Consider the following 26,767-nt stretch of genomic DNA (forward strand, 5'->3'; position numbering starts at 1 on the left):
GACGTTTATCGTTAAAGCTGTCGTCTTTGGTGTGAACAGGCTTTTTGAACGTTTAACGTAATATAAACGCGTATGGATGCTTGGGTTAACGTTAGTGCTTGTGGCGAACACGTCAGAAATAAAAACGTTTTTTTCTGTTACTCTTTAAGTTAATATTCATCCTTTTGGTCCTTGTTCCATATTCACCTAACGTTACTATGATTCAACAAGGCCACACAGACTCTGGTAAGTTGATTGTGTTTCATATTTTTTTTTAATTAACGTTATGTATCTATTTTTTGTCAACTTTGTCACACAAATGTCACACAAATTTTGACTTGAGGGTTTTGACTGTCGCGTTATCAATCCGGAAGTCGGCCATTTTGGAGGCACAGAACATAAACAATGCCATTGAACTGAACGGACTCGACCATTTTTCAGCAGAAATAATCAGCCAAATTTGTGAGTTTTGGTCTGTACTAATCGGTCGCATCGGGGAAAATACCTTTCTAGTTCCATCCAAATAAGAAGTAAATCTTTTCAATGTTCTTACAAAAAAAAATTAATTCATCAAGTTGTTCTAGTGGATGACAACGGTATTGTTAACCTGCAGTAAATAAAACACAATCGGCGGAAACAGCTGATTAGTCACATGGGTTTAATGTTTGTTACGTTGTTCAGCAAATATGTTTCCACTCCATTTTTGCGATTTAAGGGATTTATTTTCTAAATTTGGCGTTTCCATCACTCGTTTCTGATGCAGAATATTGCAATTTGCAAAATGTGCATAAAACAGTGTGATGGAAACAGCTACATTTACCGAATACATTTCCTGACGCGCATCCAGGAACTGGACTAACAAGCAGACCGATCTTTTTTGCTCAGCATCTTTCTCCAAAATGCTTTTATTGTGTTTCTGAGACGCAAGTAATTTATCATTTACGAAAATAATTATATAAAGTGGTTTCTCCTACTTCTAGAGCCAGTTTATCAGGAAGTGACGTTTTTGTTCTCTTTGTCTCACTGGATGGTATAATGCTGCTTTATTCGCAAATGTTTTATGCAATATTCCCATTTTGCGCATAAGTTCACAACTCACCCTTAAGTTGTTCCAAACTTATGAATTTCTTTCTTCTGCTAAACACAAAAGAGAATATTTTGAAGAATGTCTGTAACCAAACAGTTTATATGCCCCATTGACTTGCATAGTATTATTATTATTTTTTTTCCACATGGAAGTCAATGGGGTCCATCAACTGTTTGGTTACCTATATTCTTCAAAAAATATATTTATTTTTGGATGAACTATCCCTTTAATATGAATGTGATACAGCAATCATATTTTGCAATTCAACATCCAGTAAAACTAAGACCAAGAATGTACAAAAACAAAATGTCTGTGACAAGCCAGCATTGTAATTCTTTGGCACAGAACCTTTTATTCCTGCCCTTTTGTGTGTAGCTTGTTGTTGTAGCTCGTGTGTGTCTGTTCAAGGCCTCTAATGAGTCTCAGTTGATCAGGACATTTTGTGTTCACTCACACAATTACAGGGCGAATGCCAACAACTCTCTCTCTCTCTCTCTCTCTCTCTCTCTCTCTCTCTCTCTCTCCCTCTCCCTCTCCCTCTCCCTGTAATAAAGCGAAAAGGTCTTACTCAGCTGTTGGATGTTGTTATGAGTTTGCAAGCAACACTGCTTGCTGCCTGGCAGAGAGAGAGAGAGAAGAAAAAGCCAAGATTGAAAACAGACCCTCATACTTTGTATATGTGTATGCGTGAGCTCTCAGCACCGTATGCTGCTATTGACACACCTTCCCTCCACCAAAACCACATTTTATTCCATTGCATTTTCCTTTTTTTTTTTTTGGCTTGAGTACCATCTGCACAGAATGCTTTTCCGCACTGAAAAGAACTTTCTCTCCTCTTTTTGTTTCTTCTCCTTTTCTTCTCTTCAGCAGGGCAGTTCATTGTGAGAGTTGCCAAATCCATCTCATTTCCCTGCGGCTCGTGTTTTCAAGGAAACAGAAACGGGCGACTGTTGCTGAGGAGTTCTGGCTGGACTCGTGTTGTTGTGTTTCCTCAGGTCTACTAAACCTCTGGAAGAAAGACACCTTCTCCACACGGTACGCTGTCTTTGTTATCTGGATAGTGTCATTGCTCACAGGTGGCTTTTTCATAGCTCAAATGTTTTTAAAGAAAATGATACTTTTACTCAGCAAGTACTCATTAAATTGATCAAAAGTGACAGTAGAGAAATGTATAATGTTTCGAAAGATTTAAGGCTGTGAAAAGATTAATCGCATCCAAAATAAAAGTTAGTTTTTAAAAAAACGCTGTGTTTTAACTAGGGATGCACCGAAATGAAAATTCTTGGCCGAAACCGAAAACCGAAAAAGAGGAAACCAAGGCCGAAAACCGAAACAAATTATGTCAATTATTAGTATCATTGCATTTATGGCCATGACTGTGTACAAACTTTACTAAAACCAAGGCATTGCAATTGCATAAATTAATATAACATTTTCAAAGAATAAATCAATTACAAATTATGCAAATATTTATTTAGCACAATGCACAGTATAAAATTCAAACTAAAATGTTTAACTTGACCCCACTCATGTGTACACTAAATAATAATCTACTGGCCTGCAGAAAGGTTTTAAAATGAAATGTTCTCTCAAAAACAAAGCCGAGCGCAAACTTCTCATCACACTAGCACCCAGTTTGCACGTCTAAATTAGTTATATTTTAAAAATTTAGCATACAATAGCATAAAAAGCCTTTTTAAATGAACAATGGTCCATGTTTAATACAAATGTACATGAAACTTAATGAAACATGTTTAGTGAATGTAGAAAATATTTAAGAGAGCATTAATTTAGTTCTATACATACATGTTCCCATATACATATTTTTTTGTAATGTCACAAGTAATAATCTCAGGGTTTACTGGGTTTTACATGATTATTTTGTATTGGTGTTGGAATACTAAAAACCTCCACAGACAGCGCGCGCACCGCTCTTGACCCGCTCGCAACCGGAGTCGTCGTCATGGCGGCGCGCATTGTTTAGAGCAGATATAGGTGGATTTCCGTCTCATCGCGGGTTCAGATACACTGAAATACGTTCACACCGCAGACATGTTGCTTCAGACAAGCACGTGCAGGTGGCGGTTTCTGTTTGCGTCATCACAACATTTCGGCCGTATTGTTTCGGTGATAAAAGTCTTTCGGTGGCCGAATATTCGGTGCATAGACCAACGCCACTTTTGCGTCATCGAAGGGTAACGCCCCCTTTTGGGGGAAAACACCTCTATACTGTCTATGGGAAAACATACGGATTCCCATGAGAACAGAACTTGCACTAGATCTGCAAAGTTTCTTGATAGCAAAAATGGCACAAACTTAAAGAAGCTAACGTTACTGAATACGGGGTTACAGAGGTGTCCCTTTGAAATGGTCGAAAACTGAATTAATGACCCCACACAGCGGCCAAATATGGACTATTCAGACATCTAACGATACCACTATCTCGTGGAATCACCAAGTAAGTAGCCTTTTTTATTTATTTATTTATCATTTACACACTCACAGTAGCCTATGACAAACTACTAGACGATGAGGCCATGTCACTTGGATCATATTTAACTTGATTTAAGCTATTGACAGTTTTGTTGTCGACTAGCTATTAGAAAGACTAAGCTGTTAGCAGCTAACGTTACCTTATTAGACTATGTCAATAGCTTAAATCAAGTTAAATATGATCCATTCATCGTCTAGTTTGTCATACTGTGAGTGTTAACGAAAAAAAAAAGGCTACGTGCTTACTTGGCGATTCCACGAGATAGTGGTAACGTTAGATGTCTGAATAGTCCATATTTGGCCGCTGTGTGGGGTCATTAATCCAGTTTTCGACCATTTCAAAGGGACACCTCTGTAACCCCGTATTCAGTAACGTTAGCTTCTTTAAGTTTGTGCCATTTTTGCTATCAAGAAACTTTGCAGATCTAGTGCGAGTTCTGTTCTCATGGGAATCCGTTTGTTTTCCCATAGACGGTATAGAGGTGTTTTCCCCCAAAAGGGGGCGTTACCCTTCGATAACGCAAAAGTGGCATTGGTCTATCCCTAGTTTTAATCCAAATTTGGGTCAAATATGGACGAACCCAGCCTTTTGGTTAAATTTTTTAATTACATTTTTAACCACATGTTTGGGTTTGTCCATATTTAAAACGTCCCATCTTCTTAACGACCGTCAAAGCCAGCTGATAAGTTACACTTTTCCCGAATCATGTAGGAAGGACGCCAAAATATCTTTCCAATCGACAAATGCGTTGATTGCAGTTCTCTGTTTGTCTATTAAAAATTAATGCGCTGTCGATTTATTTTACAAAAGACGCGACAGCGGAATCTATACATCTCAATTCTCCAGCTGCAGTCATCTTTGATAACGTGATGATTACGTCCCTGCAGATCATCTGTCCATCATCGTATAAAGCCCGCCCTGGCAATTTGATTGGCCCGATCATTTTTTGACTGATCATAATTACTCCTCAATGGATCGAGTCCAGACCGGACTTCCTTACCAAAAAATGTTGTGGGCGGAGTTCGGGCTGGCATCCAGGCTACTGTGTATAAGTAATTTGTATACATACTGTAAAAAATGCTGGGTTGTTTTAACCCAATTTTGGGTCAAATATGGACAAACCCAGCTGTTGGGTTAAATTTATAAATTGCATTTTTTAATCCAACATTTGGGTTTGTCCATATTTGACCCAAAATTGGGTTCAAACAACCCAGAATTTTTTATTACATATGTGTAAGTACACACACATGCATGAATATATTTAAGAAATATTTGCAATGTTTATACTATATAATTTATGTTATATATAAATAACACATTTTTCTTAAATACATGCATGTGTGTGTATTTATATATAAAAAATAATTATACACTGAACACACACATATATTATGTAAACACAAACTTTTATTTTGGATGCGATTAATCTTTTCACAGCCCTAAAAAGATTTCAGTTTCACATAAATGCTTTTCTTATGTCCGTTCAATTCCTCAAAAAGAATCCTGAAAATCACAGTTTCTGCAAAAATATGAACTGTTTTCAACACTGATAATAATCAGAAATGTTCCTCGAGCTGCAAATCATCATATTAGAATGATTTCTGAAGGATCATGTGACACTGAAGACTGGAGTAATGATGCTGAAAAATCAGTTTTGCATCACAGAAATAAATTACATTTTAAAACATATTCCGATGGAAAACATTTATTTTGAATTGCAATAATATTTCACAATATTTCTGTTTTTACTGTATTTTTGATTAAATAAATGGAGCCTTGCTGAGCATAAAAGTGTTTCAAAAACATTTTAAAAAATCTATCAGACCCCAAACTTTTGAACAGGAGTGTAATGGTTTTCTCAGTTACTCAATTAAGTAAATTGAGTAAAAAAAAAAACAGAATGCACCACTTCTCATCCAGTAAGCAATAAAATGAATGTGTAGAGCAGCTCAGATCATTCAATGCAGATTGTAAATCTGGGCACAGTTTGAAACATTGTTGAGATTCTTCTAAAAACTCTAAAGGAGACACATGTGAGATTATTCAACTCTCTCTTTGCAGAAATAGTCAAGACATTAAAGAGATCTCATTTCTGTGATTAACTGCATTAGGCTTTAGTCTATGGTACCTTTGTAGGGATGTTGGTTTTACCAGCGAGTGAGTGAACCCTGCTGTGGTCATTTGACTAAACAAACAGATCTGCTGCCCAACCTCCTCTCCGTCTGGGACCCTGGAGACCGAAGCTTTAGCTCCATCCCTCCCGCACGCAGCTGTATGAGAGACCACTACAAATCGACACACGTCGAGAGAGGGAGAGACGAGGTGAGGCGTACAGTGAGAAGTTAGCAACACAGACATGCTTTCGATCTGACGTCCAGGCGTCTGCGCTGCTAAAGGTGAGAGATGGGAGTGCATTTAACTCGTTTTCTTTCCATTCCGTCAACTCTGAGGTTTTGATGTATGACAGTGAAAAGGAAAGCTGTAAAAGAAGCAGAATTGTGATTTTTTCCAGAAGTTTAGACTGAGCTTTGTATTGAGGACATTCGTAACCCTCTCACGTTCGTTCTGTCACGGCAAAGTTTATCGTTTTCATCCAGATGTGGACGATGATAGATGGCCACTATGGGCTTGTGAGATTTATCTCATCTGATAGATTCTCCGTGAGACTTTTCCTGCTTTTATTTGGGAAAGGGTTTGTTTGTGTGTTAAACACTTTGCATTTGAACGAGAATCTGCTGAGTTCAGCGAGAGCAAACAAATCTGTGTTTTACAGCCTGCGTTTACACACGGTCGTCAACATCGGTGGGACTTCAGATGTTTATTTTGGTTTGTGAGGTGTTGTAATGTAGTGTTGTCCTCTGTGTGTGTGTGTTGAAGTGCGGTACGGATGGTTTATTTGAACGCTTCTGCTGTCTTTTTTTGTCTGTGTGTGTCGTATAACAGCATTTAAAGGCCGGCTGCATACCAGAATCTAGGTGGTGTTTATATTCATGACTTTTACCTTATGCTTCTTACAAACATTTTGGTAAAAACGTAAAGCAAATGTCACATTGTTTAGATAATTATGATTAGCCTTTGTCCCCAAATTAGCTCTAAAAGTGGATGGAAAGCTCTTTATTTTTGTATATATATGCATGAATACACATACAAACACGCTCTCTCTCTCTATATATATAATTTACTCTCTGCTTGGGATGCACGATATATCGGCCAGCATATCGGTATCAGCCGATATATGTTCATTTTTAATGCTATCGTTATCGGCCTGGAAAGAAAATGTGGCCGATATATTAAAGCAGATAAATAATTTATTAATCCCTTCAGCTGAGACACTTGATGAGCACTGTTTATGTTTTTGAATTTCTTGAAATATGATTGAAATCTCTTTAAAAAATGAAAATAACATGTGCAGCGCAAATCTGTCATATCGGCTATACAACACTATAACATGGACATGGATTTAATTGTGAGACTTTTGTTTTTGTAATCAGGCTCTCAAAATTAGCTAAAAATTTGGATTTAAGTTTATTGGCCGATATATCGGTTATCGGTTTTCAAATATAAAGAATTATCGGTTATCGGTATCGGCCAAAATTTTCATATCGGTGCTTCCCTACTCTCTGCATACATTCATCCATCCAGGTCAGGATATTTATAGCTGTAAAGCCATCTAGATAGAATTGTAAAAATAGCATTGCACAGTGATTACAAAACTCTATTGTGCATTAGTTTTCACTGCAACCTAAACATTTGTAAAAGTCAGAGCCAGCTGTAGTTCATTGGCACTGATGGTTATCTTAAGCGTAGGTCTTTGTATATATTTCGGTCAGTCTGGGCTGTAAGTCACACAGATGTTCAACAGCTGATCTCAGTTTCCAAAGCTCTCGTATGCTAAAGCGCTGGTGCAGAACCTGCATGGCACGGCGTCCTAGAAATTCCCATTACTCATGCGGTTCTCATTCAGCTCAGGATGAGTTTCTGTCCAGTTCTTCTAGAACATGCTGTTATTAGTCACGCGAGTGAGTAAGACATGAGTGTATGCGATATCTGCGATAGGACTGCGAAATCGAGTTGTTGACGTTGGGGCGGAAGGATCGCTCTATGACTGCTGCGTCACCAGCTGTTTCCTGACCCCCCCTAATCTGGGCCGCATACCAGTCCCATGAAAAATGTGCTCCCCATTAGCAGCGGATGAGTGGAGCTCATGAACAGGGTCAGGCAGAACCGCAAAGACCCCCGTGTGTCGACATGATCTGCTGCGCTTGAATCACGGATCATACAAAACACTTCAGGAAGTACATATTTGAGAGCTCGGCTCCTTCAAGGCACAACTATTTCAAGAATACCATTACTGATAAACTAGACAGCAGATAAATTATATATATATAGATACCTTTAGCTAATAGCTCATTTGCAACATTTGTCCTTTGATAGGCTTTTAAATGTTTAAAAATTCATTCATTCACTTCAGTGCTATTATTTAACTCTGCACTTCATTTAATTGGATTTGCACAATGACAAAGTTGAATGTCAGAAAATATATTAAACTATTGTATGAAACTATAATCATTCATTAGGTCGTTCGTTCAGGCATTCATTCATTAATTTATTGGGTCATTCATTCATTAGGTCATTCATTCATTGTGTCATTCATTAAGTAATTCATTAGGTCATTCATTAAGTCATTCATTGGGTCATTCATTCATTCATTGGGTCATTCATTCATTAGGCCATTCATTAGGTCATTCATTAAGTCATTCATTACGTCATTCATTAAGTCATTCATTCATTGGGTCATTCATTCATTCATTGGGTCATTCATTCATTAGCTCATTCATTCGAGCATTCAGTCATTCATTTATTGGGTCATTTATTAATTAGGTCATTAATTCGAACATTCAGTTATTCATTCATTCATTGGGTCATTCATTCATTAGGCCATTCATTCGAGCATTCAGTCGTTCCTTCATTGGGTCATTCATTCGAGCATTCATTTATTAGGTCATTCATTTTTTTAGGTCATTCATTTATTAGGGCATTCATTCGAGCATTCAGTCATTCATTCATTGGGTCATTTATTAATTAGGTCATTAATTCGAACATTCAGTCATTCATTCATTCATCAGGTAATTTATTCATTCATTCATTTGCTCAATTATTAGTTCATTCATTCTTTCAGTCATTAATTAATTCATTAGGTCATTCATTCATTAGGTCATTCATTCATTTGTTCAATTATTAGGTCATTCATTCATTGGGTCATTCGTTCATTAGGTCAATCATTTATTAATTAATTAATTTATTTATTAAGTCATTCATTCATTTGTTCAATTATTAGGTCATTCATTCTTTCAATCATTCATTCCTTGGCTGAATGACAATGAAGGTCTAATTAAAAAAGTTTATTTTAAAAACATTCATCCTTCCATCCTTCTTTCTCAAGTCACTATAAGTATATCAATAGTATATCAGTATATAAAATATTTTAGTCTCCTTTGGCACTCAAACAGAAGTGTTTCTTCTTTCATCAGGGTGAAGTTCCTTCACTCGTTCTGTCTCAAGTGTCTCTTTAATCTGCCGTATCCTGCGGTTAATGACCACTAAGATTACGGCACGCAGAAATAACAATGACGACCAACGACTATTACTATTAAGAAAGACAGATGATGCTATCTTCATCAGTCTAAATGAGCTGCATTTCTGTCTCTCTGCACTCGGTCCAAGTCAAACAGAGACACAGGGAGACAGTGTTGGGTTCGACTTGGAAAACTGGCTTAGCAGACCAAAGAAAATATGAACAGACTTTCTTTAGATAACCAGCTCTCTTTAAGAAAAACAAGAACACGTGTGTGTGTGTGTGTGTGTGTGTGTGTGTGTTTGGATTGGCATGTATGCGTGTTGTATGCATGACTGTTTGTGTTGTGTTTAGTCATTTCACAGCAATGTTTTTCTGTTTCCATGACCACTTTTTGCATATTTCTGTCTATATTTCTATGCAAATGCAAATGCTTGTAGCTACACAAGTTTGATTTCATGCTTTGCTACATTCATAAATGTGTCTGACCATTGCGTTTGATTCTCAGTGTTGCCACAAGGAGCGTTATAGATGCATATAAACTTCTACAGGTCTTACTACAGGCATGGCAAAGTTAGTTTAAGTTAATTAAGCCGTTAATGTGTTTATATCTATCAGGAATAATAACACATTCAGTTTAAATCCACAGGCAACACATCACTCCCTTGATTTCCAAAGTTTTCTACTGTGACAATAATGCAATAGCTGTGTTTATATCCAAATATGCAAATTAATTCTGCCAATATTTGAGATGGTGTGCATTGAGATCGGTCCGCTGGTTAGTCCAGTTATCAATCACATCATCTGTTGAGGCAGTCATGTGAGTTTTTGATTTAAATTTGTTTCCTTTATAGTTTTTAAGTAAAAACTTTTTTACAAAAAAAAACAAACAATTTTTTTCCTCCCCATATCATACTATTTTTTTTTTAAATTCACATTTTAAGATTTTATGTGCATCTTGGCATTTCCATCTAGTTTTTATTTTTATTTATATGTACAAAAATAAATATGTGGATGGAAACATAGCTAATAAAGCACATTAAAGGGTTAGTTCACCCAAAAATGAAAATTCTGTCAGTATTTACTCACCCTCATGTTGTTCCAACCCCGTAAGACCTTCGTTCATCTTCGGAACACAAATTAAGATATATAAGATATTAAGATCGCTCCTGCATACAGTCCATAGGCTTCTTGAGGGACTGGCTCTTGCTGTCCTCGAAAAATCATTAAAGACATCGTTAAAATAGTCCAAGTGACTACAGGGGCTCAATCTTAAGTTTATCAAACGACGAGAACACTTTTGTGCGCAAAAAAACAACAAAAATAACGACTTTATTTCAACTATTCGTTTATTTCTCCCTCTGCGCGAGTCAGGTTACTAGTTTAATAGCGTAAGCTTCTGTTATTATACGTCACACGCATCACACACACATGACCAGCGTCGGCCAATAGTGAGCCTACGTGTGACGTAGCTCTACGCAATCACACTACGTTAACTGACTTACAGGCTCATGGAGAAGGAAGTGAATAGTTGAAATAAAGTCGTTATTTTTGTTGTTGTTTTTTGCGCACAAAAGTGTTCTCGTCGTTTGATAAACTTAAGATTGAGCCCCTGTAGTCACTTGGACTATTTTAACGATGTCTTTAATTTTTTTGGGGGGGACAGCAAGAGCCAGTCCCTCAAGAAGCCTATGGACTGTATGCAGGAGCGATCTTAATATCTTAAATATCTTGATTTGTGTTCCGAAGATGAACGAAGGTCTTACGGGGTTGAAACAACATGAGGGTGAGTAAATACTGACAGAATTTTCATTTTTGGGTGAACTAACCCTTTAAGGGTCAGATTTACTAAAGGGTGATTTACTACGCAGCGGACCATTTCCATAATGATTTTTTTGGGTGGTAAATAGTGTAAATTGACAGGTGCGAACCTTAGGAAATCACCTTGCATGATTCATTTAAATACTCTCCTCCCAAAAATTTTGCATCTGAATGGGAATCTCCTCCAAATGCATATGCAATAAGATCCGCCACAAAAACAAATGCGTCCACGCCTTTTCACTGCGTGTCTTTGATAAATGCTGACTGTAGTTTGAAGGAGCAAGCTGTTAAAAATGGCCCTAAGTATCACTATGAGATTGCACACTTGCAGTGTTGACCAGGCATTCGCGTCTGTGAAGTTGTGTCGAGTGTGTTTCTGGTCTTACGCTCATCATCCCTCCATCACCACAGGAATGCTAAAGCCACTTCCTCATCCTTCATTTCCTCTCCTTCTCTGTTGCTCTGATAGCAGGCTGGTTGAACTGTGAGTCCAGTTTGAGCTGTAATCATTTAAAGCTGTCTCTCTCTATGAGTGTTTCTGATGTAGGGGTGTTTGGAGGGATGGGGTTTTGGTTTGATGAGTTTGTTTTTGACTGTGACTGTATTTATCTTTCAGAGTCATTCCGTCTTTTGATTTTTGAGTCATTGTGTAGTGGTGTTTACTAAGGCACTCATCACTTCTTGGTCATAGTTAACTTACGGTTGGTGTTTTGTAATATATATATATATATATATAATAAAAATAAATAAATACACTTTTTCACCTGCTGGACCATAAAAGAGGTGAAAAAAATCCCACTGAAAGAGAGATGCAAGCCACGTCTACAGACCAGAATGCATAAGCTGTGTTGAATTGCAGTTCAGGAAATTCCAGTGCGTTGTTGCCTATTCAATTTTAAAGAGAGAGTTCATTTTGAAATTAATTTTGGTATGTTTTAGCTTACCTCAAGGGCATCCAAGATGTAGGTGTCTTTGTTTCCACAGTAGTTTCAATTTTGATATTTTTAGGTCCAATCGTTCACGTCTATCGGTCATATAATGGAGGTCTATGGTCACCACCTCAAAGAGCATGCACAGAGAAGTCCAAATTAAACATGATTTAATGACTCGTAAATGTAAGTACTCACAAACCGCTCGTTTCGTGTCTTAGGCCATCAATGTGTACTTACATTTATGAGTCATTAAATCATGTTTAATTTGGACTTATCTGTGCATGCTCTTTGAGGTGGTGACCATAGACATCCATTATACGACTGATAGACAAGAACAGTTTGACCTAAAAATATCAAAATTGAAAATACTGTGGAAACAAAGACACCTAAATCTTGGATGCCTTTGAGGTAAGATAAAACATACCAAAAATGAATTTCAAAGTGAACAATCCCTTTAATGCTCATTAAACACTCATGAACTGAAAAGCAGTCGGTTCTACGATTCTGAATTTTTTATTCAACCCTAAAGTCTTTCTAGTGTTCTCAATTGCTTGAGGAAATTAATTTAAAAATGCAAATCATGCAAAACAATTTATATTAAAAGAATAATACAGCAAATACTCTCTCCTGTCAGTCAAAAACACATTGAGCTACTGACGTTGTGTCGACGATGTTAGACGTTGTGTCGCGCACTTAATGGCCTCAGCATCTGTGTTTAGGAAAGGGTCTGAAACTCCAGATGTGGCCAATAGCTTCAGGCTGCAGTTTTTCCCCGGTTCCTCGGCATCCGGAACGGAACTTTCCGGCATTCTCTGGTGACATCTCTCTGGCTCCGAGTCACTCGAAGTCTGCCCGAAAAGTTATAAACATGGCCATAAAGTCACAATTGTGCAGTGCTTTGGAGAATTACGAGAAACCGGGAGTAAAAGGAGGCGAACTTTAACTTGTGGATTCGCCTGTTTAATGTGGGATGTTTCTAAATGCTTTTTTTCCATAACAATTCATCCTTAATGAGTTGAGAGGAGAGAACAGTTAATGTGAGTGATGCTGCCTCCCACATGAAACGCTCTCGCTGCTCCTCCTTACCACACTTATTTCTGCACTCCTCACAGACGCTTTTACAAACCAGCAGCCTGAAACCCCAGACGCACTGTCAGCCTATACGCCCCAAAGACATGGGTGGAGAAACTATTTTCACTCTGAAATTGCTAGTGCATTTTTACAAATTAATGACAAAAAATGATCAGTAATGCATACATTAAACATGGAATTATGAAGTATCATATTTCAATAATCCTTGTTTTACTTGTTCATTAATTCATTCAATTATATATATATATATATTATATATAGTGATGTGAATATGTTTGGACACCCATGCTAAAGTTGCCTAAAAAGAGGAATAAAAAATCATCTTTTGGATATTGATCTTAATGCCTTAATTAGAAAAATTAGGAAAACTCAACCTTTAAGGACACACATTTTCTTTGTGAATGAATAATGTATCATAAATAAATAAATGTTTTTCCTTAAAATACAGGGTGCATAAGTCAGGACACCCCTATGTTAAATTCCCATAGAGTCAGGCAGATTTTTATTTTTAGAAGCCAGTTATTTCATGGATCCAGGATAATATGCATCCTGATATAATATGCGTCCTGACTTATGCACCCTGTATTTTAAGGAAAAACATTTATTTATTTATGATGCATTATTCATTCACAAAGAAAATTTGTGTCCTTAAAGGTTGGAGTTTTCCTCATTTTTCTAATTAAGGCATTAAGATCAATATCCAAAAGATGATTTTTTTTATTCCTCTTTTTAGTCAACTTTAGCATGGGTGTCCAAACTTATTAACATCACTGTGCATATATATATATATATATATATATATATATATATATTGTTTATTAAACTGTTGTTTATTGAACCTAATATCACATTTTAATCATGCTGATTTTTGGAGGAGAAAAACTGAAATGGCACTCTTCGTATGATATTGATTAACTACATAAAATGATATAAATATATACATTTTCTAACCCCCATATCTTGAATTTTGTGATCATTCACATGCATTCATAAATACATTTTAGGGTCAGGGCGTTTGTCAATAATATGAAATATTTAATCTGGAAAGGACAAAACAAATGATAATGAATGAACCCAAATGGTTCCATATAGAACCTTTTTCCTAAAGGGTTCTTATTATTGAACCCTTAATAAGAGTTCTGTATAGAACCTTTTAGGTGTTCCAAATACGTAGCGCTGATAGAACCTTTTAAGGTTCTATACAGAACCTTTTCTTCTAAGAGCATTATAAAATAATACAATAATCCAGTTCATGACCCCTACAAGACATTTCTCCATATATAGAACCTTTTTTGACATAAAACTTTTTTTAAAATCGAGTCATCAATTCTCTAGTTCTTTCCAGAAAACCACTGAACCTCGTTAAAGAGTGCATGTAGAATATGAGATCAGCTTACATAAGTAGTAGACTTTAGGTCTATGTAGTGTTGACTGAATTTGAGTAAGAGGGATATTGGAAAATATCTTGCTGGTCTCTTGTGGTTTAAGGTAGTGAGAAACCAAACTAACCAAGAAGAACTGTGGAGAGATGGACAGTGTTGGAGGAACAAAGTGAAAGGGTTTCTAAATGGATGTGTGGTTTTGTTGAAACAGTTTAGAAGGGTTTAGAAAATGGGAAACGGGCAGTAGTAAACAAGTAGTAATGCTGTAGAAATAAAATGTTAGAGTTCGTCCACTGATCTCAGAAATCACAAATCCCCAACTCTGGTCTTTTTCTAGTTTTCTCAAAGTTTTGAGTTTGTGCTGGACCATTTTCTGCTGTTGTTGTGCAAGTAATTTAGTGGGATTTTTTTTTAATTTAGTGTTTGTGGTTATGATTTTTTTCTTAATGGGGTCCTTTTATGCTTTTTTTTTACATTTTCAACTTTCTTTAATGTGTAATATTGCTGTTTAAGGATGAAAAAACATCTTCAAAGTTATAAAGTCACTTCAAAAGGAGTTATTCTGCATATTAGTACGCAGTTTCTGAACTCCCTGAAACACTTTGATTGGAGTTTTGGGTTCTCTTCCTGAAACGAACACATCACAATATTCCTCATTTAAATAATTCCTACCCAAGGCATACACAAACTAATTGAGTTAGTTAGTGGTGTGTTGAAACTTACAGTTAGTAAGGGGTGGGACATTTCACAAACAGGCTTGAAGCGGTTGACCAATCATAACACACTGGTCCAGCCGACCAATCAGAGCACATTGCACTATTCGAAAGGAGGGGCTTCATAGAGGCAGAAACTAAACAGTGTTAATGACAGACTGGGTAGAGAAGTGCTGCAACAATGGAGAATATGTGAATTTTTCTTTTTTCTTTTTGAGCATTCAAGCATGAAAACTTTAGTAGAGGCCAAAAACAAAATCAAGACATTAAAAATGGGCATTAAAGGTCCCATTTAAAACATCAGGGCAACTTGGTAATTGGCAAAAATGGTAATTCACAGTGAAAATATATTGAATGGTCATGAAATTCCCAAAAATTAAGTGTATATGCTCAGATGGAGATGTATACTAAAATTTACAGAATCGAATCATTAATAATCGAATCGAATTAAATTTCACTGTTAATCGAATCAAAAACCTCTGAATCGTGAATCGAATCGATTCGCTGTCTACCCAAATATTCACAGCCCTATAATTCACAGCCCACCAATATTCAAAAAATATTTTTGTAACACTTTACAATAAAGTCCCGTTAGTTAATGTTGGGTAATACAATAGCCAACTGTTTATTGGTGGTTAATTTTAGGTTCATTAAAAAATATTTACACCTACTGTACAACCTTTTCTTTTAATAATAGTAAAAATTTAAAATGGATTAATAAATGCTTTCGAATAATTTGAGGTGTTAGTTTATGTTAACTTATTCAGTTGTCCAATGGTAGCAAATAGAACGTAAGTGTTACCATAATAATAATAAACTAATTACAATAATTGGCAGAAAACTGCTTAACTGTAAACTGTTTATAGATGGCAGTGTTCAATATCATTAATATTGAATTTAGATTCTAATATAGATATAAGGTTACTAGTATAATTTACAATGAGTTTAAACATGATTTCTCCAATCCGAAATAAAACAGCTTGAAATGGGAGTGGATGTTTTTCTGGACGGTGTGAAACTGTGCTTGGAATGCTTTGTTTTTATTTTCTACTTTTTTCTGCATCTCCTGTTGGAAATCACACAAATGTTTTCAACTTTAACTTTAATTTTGGTGTGAATTGTCCCTTTAAAGGGATTGAGGCAATCGTTTTCCTCAACTGAAATGAGTTATCCTTACTTGTTAGGATTTACAGCGTAGTAAAAAGTCTTTGCTTCATTTTACAGATCTTAACAAGATTCAACTAAGATTGCAAATTGGTGGCTTTTGTCTTTGTTTTCCATTATAAAGTTATGATATATCTGCAAACTCTCCCCTAGAAGTGTTTGGTTGTTCTCTGAGGGAGTTGATGGGGGTTTGGGGATCGACATCATCGTCCCATCATCCCAGGGGAAAACGGGGATAGAAAAAGAGAAACGTTTATTTTAACAGGGACACACTGGATCAGTTTTCCCACAGCCTGTGCCAAAAGTTTAGCTCTGGGAGGGCTGATCCTAAAGCAGCGCCCACCTTTAATAAATGCTAATCGAGAACAGGAAGACAGGATGAGAGTTACAAATGTGTGTGTACACGTGTATGAGCTGGCCGTCCTCCAGAAAGATAACCATCTCTGTGTTTGGCCCGAGACCATGCTGCTTTTTATATAACTTGCGATAAGAGCCTGTGAACCTTTTGTGCGGTGAGATTAGATGTGACGAATGGTTTGGGGTCAGTCCTCTTGCTGTGGGATTTACTCTATAAGTATCCTCTATAAGAATATTAGAGATCCATTCACTTAATATATGTGCTGGTCATCAAATCGGCTGACTCTCTTAAATGTGTTTGCTCTGAGGAAGATGCTAATTAATCAAAAAAACTTGCTGCGACATCTCTTCTCTGATGATGCGTTTATTGGCGTGAGGGCTGGGCAACCTGTCGCTCACATGAGATCCACCAATAGCAAACCACAACCATCCAATCAATTCCCTACGGACAAAATCAAGCTCCACCCTACATATTTTCTTGTTCGAGAAGCCATTTCACTCTGATATACATTTAAATAGGGAACAGATATAGATACACGGATATGTTATCAAAAGTTTTACTCAGTTAAAAGTCTTAAGTATCTTGCCAAAAAAAACATTGAGTGAAAATAAAGAAGTTTCCAATTCAATTGTATATACACTCTAAAAATGCTGGGTTGTTTTAACCCAACTTTGGGTCAAATATAGACAAACCCAAACATTGGGTTAAAAATGTAATTAAAAAATGTAACCCAATGGCTGGGTTTGTCCATATTTGCCCCAAAGTTGGGTTAAAACAACCCAGCAATTTTAGAGTGCAAGTACATAAAAGTTGATTTTGAAAAGAAGAAACAAAGATTTTTCTTATTTTGATTCATGCTATAGTTATTTAAAGTCTATGTTATAGTAATGAAGTTCTATTACTCAAATACTTTACACCTATAAAGATGATATTTCTCAAATGTTGCTCTTACGTTGCTCAGGAGTAGGGTTGGGTATCGAGAATCGAGTATCGATTGGAACCGAGACTAACTTTTCGTTTTTCCCGGAATCGTTCAAAAGTTAAAATTTCGATTCCTAGTTTCGATATTCACAGTCCGCCGAGCGGAAGAAGAAACCGCTGAACAACACCAACGAAGAAGCGTCTACCGGAAGTATTGGCATAACCACGTGAGTCGAACATGAGTAGCTTACGTCGGCGATCCAAAGTGTGGCTTCACTTTTCTAAAAATAACGAAATCTCGGCAAAATGCAAAATTTGTGACAAAAGGAGTATTTTTACAGATGGAGAATTTCCTTCAGAAAGGATTATTTCCTTCAGAAAGGCCGTTGGTTAGCAAGGTTAGCTAAACTTTTTTGACCCTGCCTCTTAAAAGAATCGGAATCGAGAATCTTTAGGAACCGGAATCGAAACAAGGAATCGGAATCAGAATCGTTCAAATTCAAACGATACCCAACCCTACTCAGGAGACTCAAAAATAAACATTTAGTCATTATTTACTCATGCCCCCATGTTTTTTCGCATCTTTATGGCTTTCTTTCTTGTTGTTTGAACCCTAGCATTCTTCAAAATGTTTCTTTTTGAGTTCTGCAGATTTAGAGTGACATGAGGGTGAATAAATGACGCAATTTTCATTTTTGGATCAACACCCTTTTAATGGAGCTCTGAGTCAACATTGTCTGAGATATTTATACTTAAACACCCTAGCTAGCAACTCCCTAGCAACAACCCAAACACCCTAGCAACTGCTCAGCATCATGCTATCAACCCAAAATAGCATCGGAATTGCCAAGCAATCCCCTAGCAACCACCTAGCAATGTCAAACAACCACTTAGAACACTTTGGCAACTGCATAGCAACACCCTGGCAACCATCTAGAACACATAAGCAAAGAAGCAAGGTTTTATTTATATAGCATTTTTTTTTAGCTTGTGTTTAACAATGTGCTTTACAGAAAAGAAAAGCATACGGTATAAGCATTTACAGAAAAGAAACAAGCAAAGAAAAAAATGCATTGATAATACAAATTCAAACCCTCAAGGAATGGCTCTATTAATACTTCTTAAAAGTGCATAGTCTAGTTCCTGAGTCTAGTTCCCTTAATGTGGCTTTGTTTTGCTGTGAATGTGTTGTCTCATCACCACACGGTGGGGACAGCAGCGGACACACACTGTGTTTCGCAACATTTCAGGAGCTCTGGCGTCCGAGGGGGATTTTTGGATGGTTTTATTCCTGGTCTTGATGGTCTGCATGTCTCTCACACACCCACGCTGAATCTATACACATGTTCCCGAACACACACAGGAAGCAGGAGGCCCTGCAGCTGAATGCAAAGAACAACATGTAAAATTGTTTCTTTTCTCAGTGGCTTTGTTTTTCTTTTTCCCACTTTTCTTTCAAGGCTGTGTATGTTTCCCAGGAGTCCGTGCAAAAGAACAGACAGCAGTTTTGGTGACTACCCCCCCTCTCTCAAACTGGCTCCCACTTCATCAGTGCGGCGCTGCCAGATGTTTAAGGAAAACAATGTCCCGTACAAAGATAATCCCAGCAGAGACGAGCAGCTTGGGGGTAGTTTATATGGGTGCAGGAACGACACTCCTTGCGGAAGCCGTGTGACGTCTGGTGGGAATTCTGGGATGTATCTGTTGTGACAAAATGACACATTTCAGAGTGTTAGCAGGAGATCGGGATGCTGGGAAGGGTCAGACGAGCACGCCGTTCCCATCCCATCACCCACACACACACGCTCTCTAAAGACACTCAGACACTACTTCTGTTTATATTAAGTAAACCAATATATCATATGATAGAATGATAGAGCTATTAGACTCAACCATCACTAGAACTAGTGTTTAACATTACTAGACAGTAAGAAACTACCTAAACCACCCAGAATGCTTAGAAAATGCTTAGAAAGCCTTTGCAACTGTATTGCAATTCACTGGCAACCACTTTGAAACCTTATATCAACACTCTAAAATGCATTTGGACACTCAGCAACTGCATAGCAACACCCTGGCAACCTCCCAGAATGTTGTTAAAACTTTGCAGCAATTCTTTCAAATTGAACAGTTTGAACCTTGACAACTGACAGCAACACCCTAGTAACCATCCAGAACACCTTAAAACCACACCGAACACACTAAATTGCTTAGAACATTTTACCACATGCATAGCAACGCCCTGGCAACCTCCCAGAACATCTTAAAAATCATGTAGCAACACTATAAAATGCTCAGAATGCATAAGCAACCACCCAGGACACCTTAAAAAACACATAGCAACAGTATAAAGTGCTTAGTATTTCGTAGCAACTGCATAGCAACACCCTGGCAACCACCTAAACCAGTTATACAGTGACATCACCTGCATTCAAGGATTTCTGGCTTTTCATGTTGTATAGCTGGTGTTTCTGTCATGTATGCTAATTTAATATATGTTTGGAACACTTTAGCACATGCATAGCAACGCCCTGGCAACCTCCCAGAACATCTTAAAAAGCATGTAGCAACACTATAAAATGCTCAGAATGCATTCGCATCCACCCAGGACAGATTAGAAAAACACATAGCAACAGTATAAAGTGCTTGGTATGTCATAGCAACACCCTGGCAACCACCTAAAACAGTTGATCTCACCTGCATTCAAGGTTTTCTGGCGTTTCATGTTATATAGCTGGTTTCTGTCATGCATGCTAATTTAATAAATGAAGTCAACAGTGCCAGACGAGTGTGAATAACAGTGACAGTGCTAGATTTCCATTGTATTCTGTGGTATAATTGTTTTAGCATGAGCTCTTTTCAGTGATCTGACGGCTTCTGCGTGAGTCTGTGGTCTCTCTGACGCAGGTTGGCCACAGTGAAGCTTTTCTGGAGCCCAGAGAGACGTTAGCATGAAAAAGAGCCCGTTCTGACATGGACCTGAGCCTCATTCTGGCCTCTTTCTATTTCCTTCAGAGCTACTGTTCTTCAGTCTTTCATATTCTTCTTCTCCTGTTTTTTAGCCAGAATTTCTCTCTCTCCTCCGCTGAAAGGGTTTGATTCAGAGCTCTTTTCATTGCTGGGCTGCTTGGCAGCGAAATATTCCACCGTATTCATCTCTCCTTTTTTTTCAGATGTTATGTTTTTTGGTCTCACTGCAGCTTTCAGAGGATTCAGCACATTATAAAGCTGGAAAAGCAACTGCAGCTCACAAACCTGATGCTTTTCCTTTTTAAACGCCCTATTTGTATTTGCATTGATTCCTTCAAAATAGATTTATGCATTGAAATCAAAATAATAATCCAAGGCACTCGATTTATAGTACGAAAGTTAAAAAGCCTTTATCAGTTCATGGCTTTAATTCATAAAATTGGTGACCGAGACACCTACGCGTTGTGGCTTATGCCTTCGTCAGGGTGTGTGTAACAAACAAAGTCACAGGTGCATTTTAAGATTAATCTCAATAGTAAACACCTGGTCATACTATGCAACGTTAGCCAGCAGGGAGCAGAGTTCAACAGATAGCATAATATCCTACAACATATCAAGTCTGGAAAAAAAAAAACTGAAACTGGAAAAACTACTAAAAAAATAAATAAAACATAATAATAATAATAATAATTAAAAAATAAAATAATGTCTGTAATACAAGTGTAGAAAAAAAATAAATATATATATACACATCCATACGCCACGTAGATTTATGCATTTTCAGAAGGATTTAAATGGTTCATGTGTATGTGTGAGTGTGTATAAGCATGACTCCTGGGGTCTCTGTGTGTGTGTCCCCTGTGTCTCAGAGATCATGAGAAAGTTTCCTAGTCTTTTCTGGGAATACACACTGGACAAACTCCTCCTAAAGCAACTATAACAGCACTTAAGACTCCTTGTTCTCTTCTGTATGTCGCTCCTGAGGGACCGGCAGCATTTTATGAAGTGTGTTTTTCCTCTGGCAGTATATTAGTGACGAGAGAGACTCTTAATGGGCATCTCGCAGGATTTGTGTGGGATGGTTGATTTTGATTGCTCCGGTGAGATGATAATGATAGTTTTAAAAGACACAACAGCTATTACTTGCTTGGAAAATGTTTTCAATATAAAGTGTATGTGTTTGTTAAGTCTAATACAGTTTGTGTAAAAACTACAACTACAAAATATATTTAAATGTATGAGGGCAAAACGTATTTGATGAAGCAACACTTGAGAACATGGAGTTTAAGTGTGTGGCTAAGAATATCTATGATTAGATCATCCTACCAAACATATTTTATCAGTTAACTAGAGTTAAGCATTTCACTCTTTTTCCAGCGACTCCCTCGAAGGATCCCTCCTCCGCTTTTTTTTTTGCCCTCCGCCTCTTCTCCGTGATATGTTCTTCCGCCCTCTCTGGTTTTTCCCACCCTGGTTTTGCACCCAGTGATCCAGCTTTAACTGTTTCCAGACCTCCACAACACACACCCCCAGTCCCCCACCCATCCATCCATTTCCACCCACTGCAACCCCATCCGATCAACCCTTGTGTTTACTCACTCACACACACTCATCGTGGTGGATTTGGCTCGTTGTGACCTCTGACCCCTAGAACACCTTAAAAAGGGATCAGATCTCTCATAATTAGACAGATCCTGTAAACTTGAATTGTTTATTTGTGCTTTCAGGAGCACTGAAAGATACTCGCAGGCATTCTGGAAGTGAACACATTTATCAAGTTTTTCAGTCATCTTTGTCAATCAAATCCAAAATCATTTGGATTTATTATTTTCTTTAATTTGTTTTTGTATTTATTTTTGTTTTATATTGTTATTTTATTTATAAAAAAAAATGACACTTTTGCCCATTCACTCACACATTCATTCATTTATTGATTCTTACATTGATTCTTTTGTTCATTCACTCACACATTCATTTATTGATTCTTACATTGATTCTTTTGTTCATTCACTCACACATTCATTCATTTATTGATTCTCACATTGATTCTTTTGTTTGTTCACTCACTCACTAACACATTCATTCATTTATTGATTCTTACATTGATTCTTTTGTCCAATCACTCACACATTCTTTCATTTATTGATTCTCACATTGATTCTTTTGTCCATTCACTCACACATTCATTCATTGATTGATTCTCACATTGATTCTTATGTTCATTCACTCACACATTCATTCATTTATTGATTCTCACATCGATTCTTTTGTTCGTTCACTCACAAATTCATTCATTTATTGATTCTTACATTGATTCTTTTGTCTATTCACTTTATTGATTCTCACATTGATTCTTTTGTTAATTCACTCACACATTCATTCATTTATTGATTCTCACATTGATTCTTTTGTTCGTTCACTCACACATTCATTCATTTATTGATTCTCACATTGATTCTTCTGTCCATTCACTCACACATTCATTCATTTATTGATTCTCACATTGATTCTTTTGTTCATTCATTCACACACTCTCACTCACTCATTTATTGATTCTCACATTGATTCTTTTGTTCATTCACTCACACATTCATTCATTTATTGATTCTTACATCGATTCTTTTGTTCCTTCACTCACTCACTCTCACTCACACATTCATTCATTTATTGATTCTCACATTGATTCTTTTGTTCGTTCACTCACACATTCATTAATTTATTGATTCTCACATTGATTCTTTTGTTCATTCATTCACACACTCTCACTCACACATTCATTCATTTATTGATTCTTACATCGATTCTTTTGTTCCTTCACTCACTCACTCTCACTCACACATTCATTTATTGATTCTCACATTGATTCTTTTGTTCATTCACTCACACGTTCATTCATTTATTGATTCTCACATTGATTCTTCACTCACACGTTCATTCATTTATTGATTCTCACATTGATTCTTTTGTTCCTTTACTCGCACGTTCATTCATTTATTGATTCTTTTGTTCATTCACTCACTCTCACTCACACATTCATTAATTGATTCTCACATCGATTTGTTCGTTCCTTTTAATAATGCATGCATTCAATTATTGATTCTTAAATTGATTTGTTTTTGGTTTTTGTTTATTAATTAATTCATTAGTTATATTAATTTGTTGTTGTTGTTACTTTCTTTGTTTATATCTATATAAATCATACATTTGTATTAATGTAATTTAAGCTGTATTTTTGCTGGGAATCGTTACCGCAGTGATGCCAGTGAATGTGCCGCAGTGAAAAATGCAACAATAAGAGCGTTTGTGAAACATGCTTCTGTTTGTGTGCAGTCAGGCATGCGTGTCCCTCTCTGAAGCCTGTGTGAGAAGCGACCCGTGTGTTATTCCACAAGCAGCACATCCAGTCCGTTGAATGCAAATATGCAAGAAATTAAAGATGGAAATAGAGTCAGGAAACTCTTTGTATATTCTTTCATGCGCTTGAGTTTTTAAAAGGACTTCGCTAGAGGAATATGACATACTGAGGCATATTATCTTTTGTAAAAATAAACGTTGAGGAAGATTGCCGTTTCCTTTGGCTTTGAGGCGAATCAATCCTGAGTTGTTTTTCCTCCGTCTGCAGAGTCTAAACTTGTCCTGCTCTGGAAGACAGCATGAAGAGTTTCACCATCGGCCGCTTCCAGCTGACTGCCATGACAACAGGTAACAGACTAAACAAACCCCAAAATAATGACTTAAGCAAATAAACCCGTGTGTTCATGCCGCACTCGCGATGTCTTCTGAGTTTAATGTACCGAACTCATTCTTTTATTGCTTATTTGACACTTTTGGTTATTAAAAACAAATTCCTGGTTTTGGAAAACTAATAGATTCTCTCATGAAGATGTTTTGTAACCTAAAAAGCGGTTTCAATGCAAGACATCATCATGCTTCCCCTGTTGATTAATCACAGCATATGTTTTGTATTAAAAGAAAGGGCTGTCAAGCGATTAAAAATGTTAAAATAATGAATTACACAATGTGACGATTCATTAATCACACATCAAATTACCCCCAAGTAAGTGGAGATTTCTGAATCAATGCAGGAGAAAAAACTCACAACCTTTTAAGATATGTATTGTAGAGCCAGACCGATAAAGGATTTTGAAGGCTGATACCGATACAAATGTTTGTTGGTTTTAAAATCCGATATTCCGATATATCGGCCGATATTATTATTATTTCAGAAACGCACAACAAAATGTTAACAGATTTCCCTAACATTAGTTATTTGTAGTTATTCATGAGTTTTAACTAAAATAATATGATAATGCATTTAAAAAAGAAACTTGTTTCTATTGTCTCAACAGAACAGAGGAACATCAAAATATATTAAAGTTCTGATAAATAAAATAATAATTAGTCCCTACATTGCCTTATAGTTATAATCCACCTTATAATTACAATGTCAGCTTGCTTATCCCTTTACCTGCAATTTTTGACAACACTCATGACATAGTTGAAGCATGATTCGGCCATTATAACTACCGATATTTTAGAAAATGCCTAATATCGGCCTGCCGATATATCGGTCTGGCTCTAATGTATTGTAATCAATCTATAGATGCAAATAGATAAAGTTTAATAAAATAAAATAAAACCCTCCTAGTCTGTAGTGTCTTGAAAAAAAAAATAGCCACAAAACTTGTTAATCCCATAATTCTCATAGAGGAACCTTGATAAAATGGTTCCTGCACATCTTGAGTTAATGTAGAGCAGTAGTGAGTTAAGTTTTGCTAATCTTCTGAATAGGCTTTATGCCGAATGTCACATGAACAAACCGGAAAACAGGTCTCATTGCATCCGCTTGTTGGAGAAAGTGGCAGTTTACTTGACTTGTACCAAGTCAAGTCAAGGGAGTCAGACAAAAACTATGATAACCTGTTGGAAAGCATCTTTTGCAGCGATTTTAGTGTCACAGAAATCTAAAATTCTCGGGACAGCAGCATTTGTCCTCTTTACAGCACTATTTCCTCAGAAACGATCTTAAAACAGGGCTTTAAGTGTAAAATAATTAATTTCGGCTAACCTAGCTAATTCTTTTTATTGTTAGAGTGTTATTTGATTGAATTATCTAAATGTTAGTGATTATATACAGTAAGTGGACATTGGTTATACTCATCTTTGCTCATCTTGGGTAAAAACAAAGCACAAAATGACCTGAAACAGGAGCGATGCAACCTGTTTAACAGAATATGGTAGTTTGTTGCGCAATTAACCCCATGCTGGTGTGTGTGTGTGTGTGTGCAGGTTTGGTTCTGCTCTGTCTGGGAGGTTCAGGTCTGGAACTCAATCCCAGCGTTTCAGAGGTAATTCTCTCCACCAACTCCTCCTTCACCATCACCTGCTCCGGCTGGAGGAACGTCTCCTGGTACTACAAGCGGGAGGAGAACGTTCCGGCGTTTCACACCGAGTCGCGAAGTCCCACCTCCAGTGTTCTGAGTCTGGAGAATGTGACGTGGACACACACCGGGGTTTATGTGTGCTCTGAGAACGGGACAAATGAGACCAGAGAGGTGGCTGTCTTTGTGCCTGGTAAGAACATCTGTGTGTGTGTGTTTCTCACGGAGATATTCAAAGTTGGTTCATTTATACGCAGAATAGAAGTAAGGCAAGTTATATTTGAACATTTTAAGATGGTAAATGTTAACATTGAATACATTTTTTAGGTCAAGAAGTCAGAAAATAGAGAAGTCCAAATGTTTTTAGGTCGTTTTGAATGTGATTTTCTTGTATTCATTTTTACTCACATATTGTTCTCACACTGATTCGTTCATTCACTCATGCATTCATTTACTCGCACATTCATTTACTGATTCTCACATCAACTCTTTGGTTCATTTACTTAACATTCATTAATTTTTTTCAATATATATATTTTTTTTTTCACTTACACTTTTATTCAGTTATTTGATTTATTTGTTCACTCATTTATGAATTCTTTCATTTATTGATTCGCTCATTGATTTTTGTTTGTTCATTCACTCAAGCATCCATTCATATATTGTTTCTTATATTGATTTTTTTTTATTCATTCACCCACACATTGATTCATTCATTGATTAGTTCATTAATCACTCACACAATCAAGTCAAGTTGAGTCACGTTGATTTATATAGCGCTTTATACAGTACATATTGTTTCAAAACTGCTCATAAAGTAGTGATAAACAGGAAAATAATGATCATTCAATTCTCCTGTAAATCAGCTCTAAAAAGACTGTTGTCATTGTTCAACTTA

At 36.7% G+C, this 26,767-nt stretch overlaps 1 protein-coding gene across 3 annotated transcripts in view; it reads left to right on the forward strand.

The window, feature by feature from the left end:
- Positions 1-1,792: 1,792 nt before the first annotated feature.
- The window catches only part of pdgfrb (platelet-derived growth factor receptor, beta polypeptide), a 47,032-nt gene continuing 22,057 nt past the window's right edge, over positions 1,793-26,767 (forward strand). Inside the window, exons 1-4 of one of the 3 annotated variants that reach the window (XM_089135065.1) lie at positions 1,793-2,101; positions 5,758-5,882; positions 24,111-24,190; positions 25,778-26,062. In XM_089135065.1, coding sequence (XP_088991191.1) covers positions 24,142-24,190; positions 25,778-26,062 — 334 coding nt within the window. In that variant the 5' untranslated portion in view covers positions 1,793-2,101; positions 5,758-5,882; positions 24,111-24,141. Of the gene's footprint in view, positions 2,102-5,757; positions 5,957-24,110; positions 24,191-25,777; positions 26,063-26,767 lie in introns of all 3 variants that reach the window. The other 2 variants (XM_089135064.1, XM_039662919.2) reach the window with 2 other exon arrangements.

This window comes from Pimephales promelas, chromosome 9 (assembly GCF_988280905.1).
Source record: "Pimephales promelas chromosome 9, fPimPro1.hap1.1, whole genome shotgun sequence".
NCBI lineage: Eukaryota > Metazoa > Chordata > Actinopteri > Cypriniformes > Leuciscidae > Pimephales > Pimephales promelas.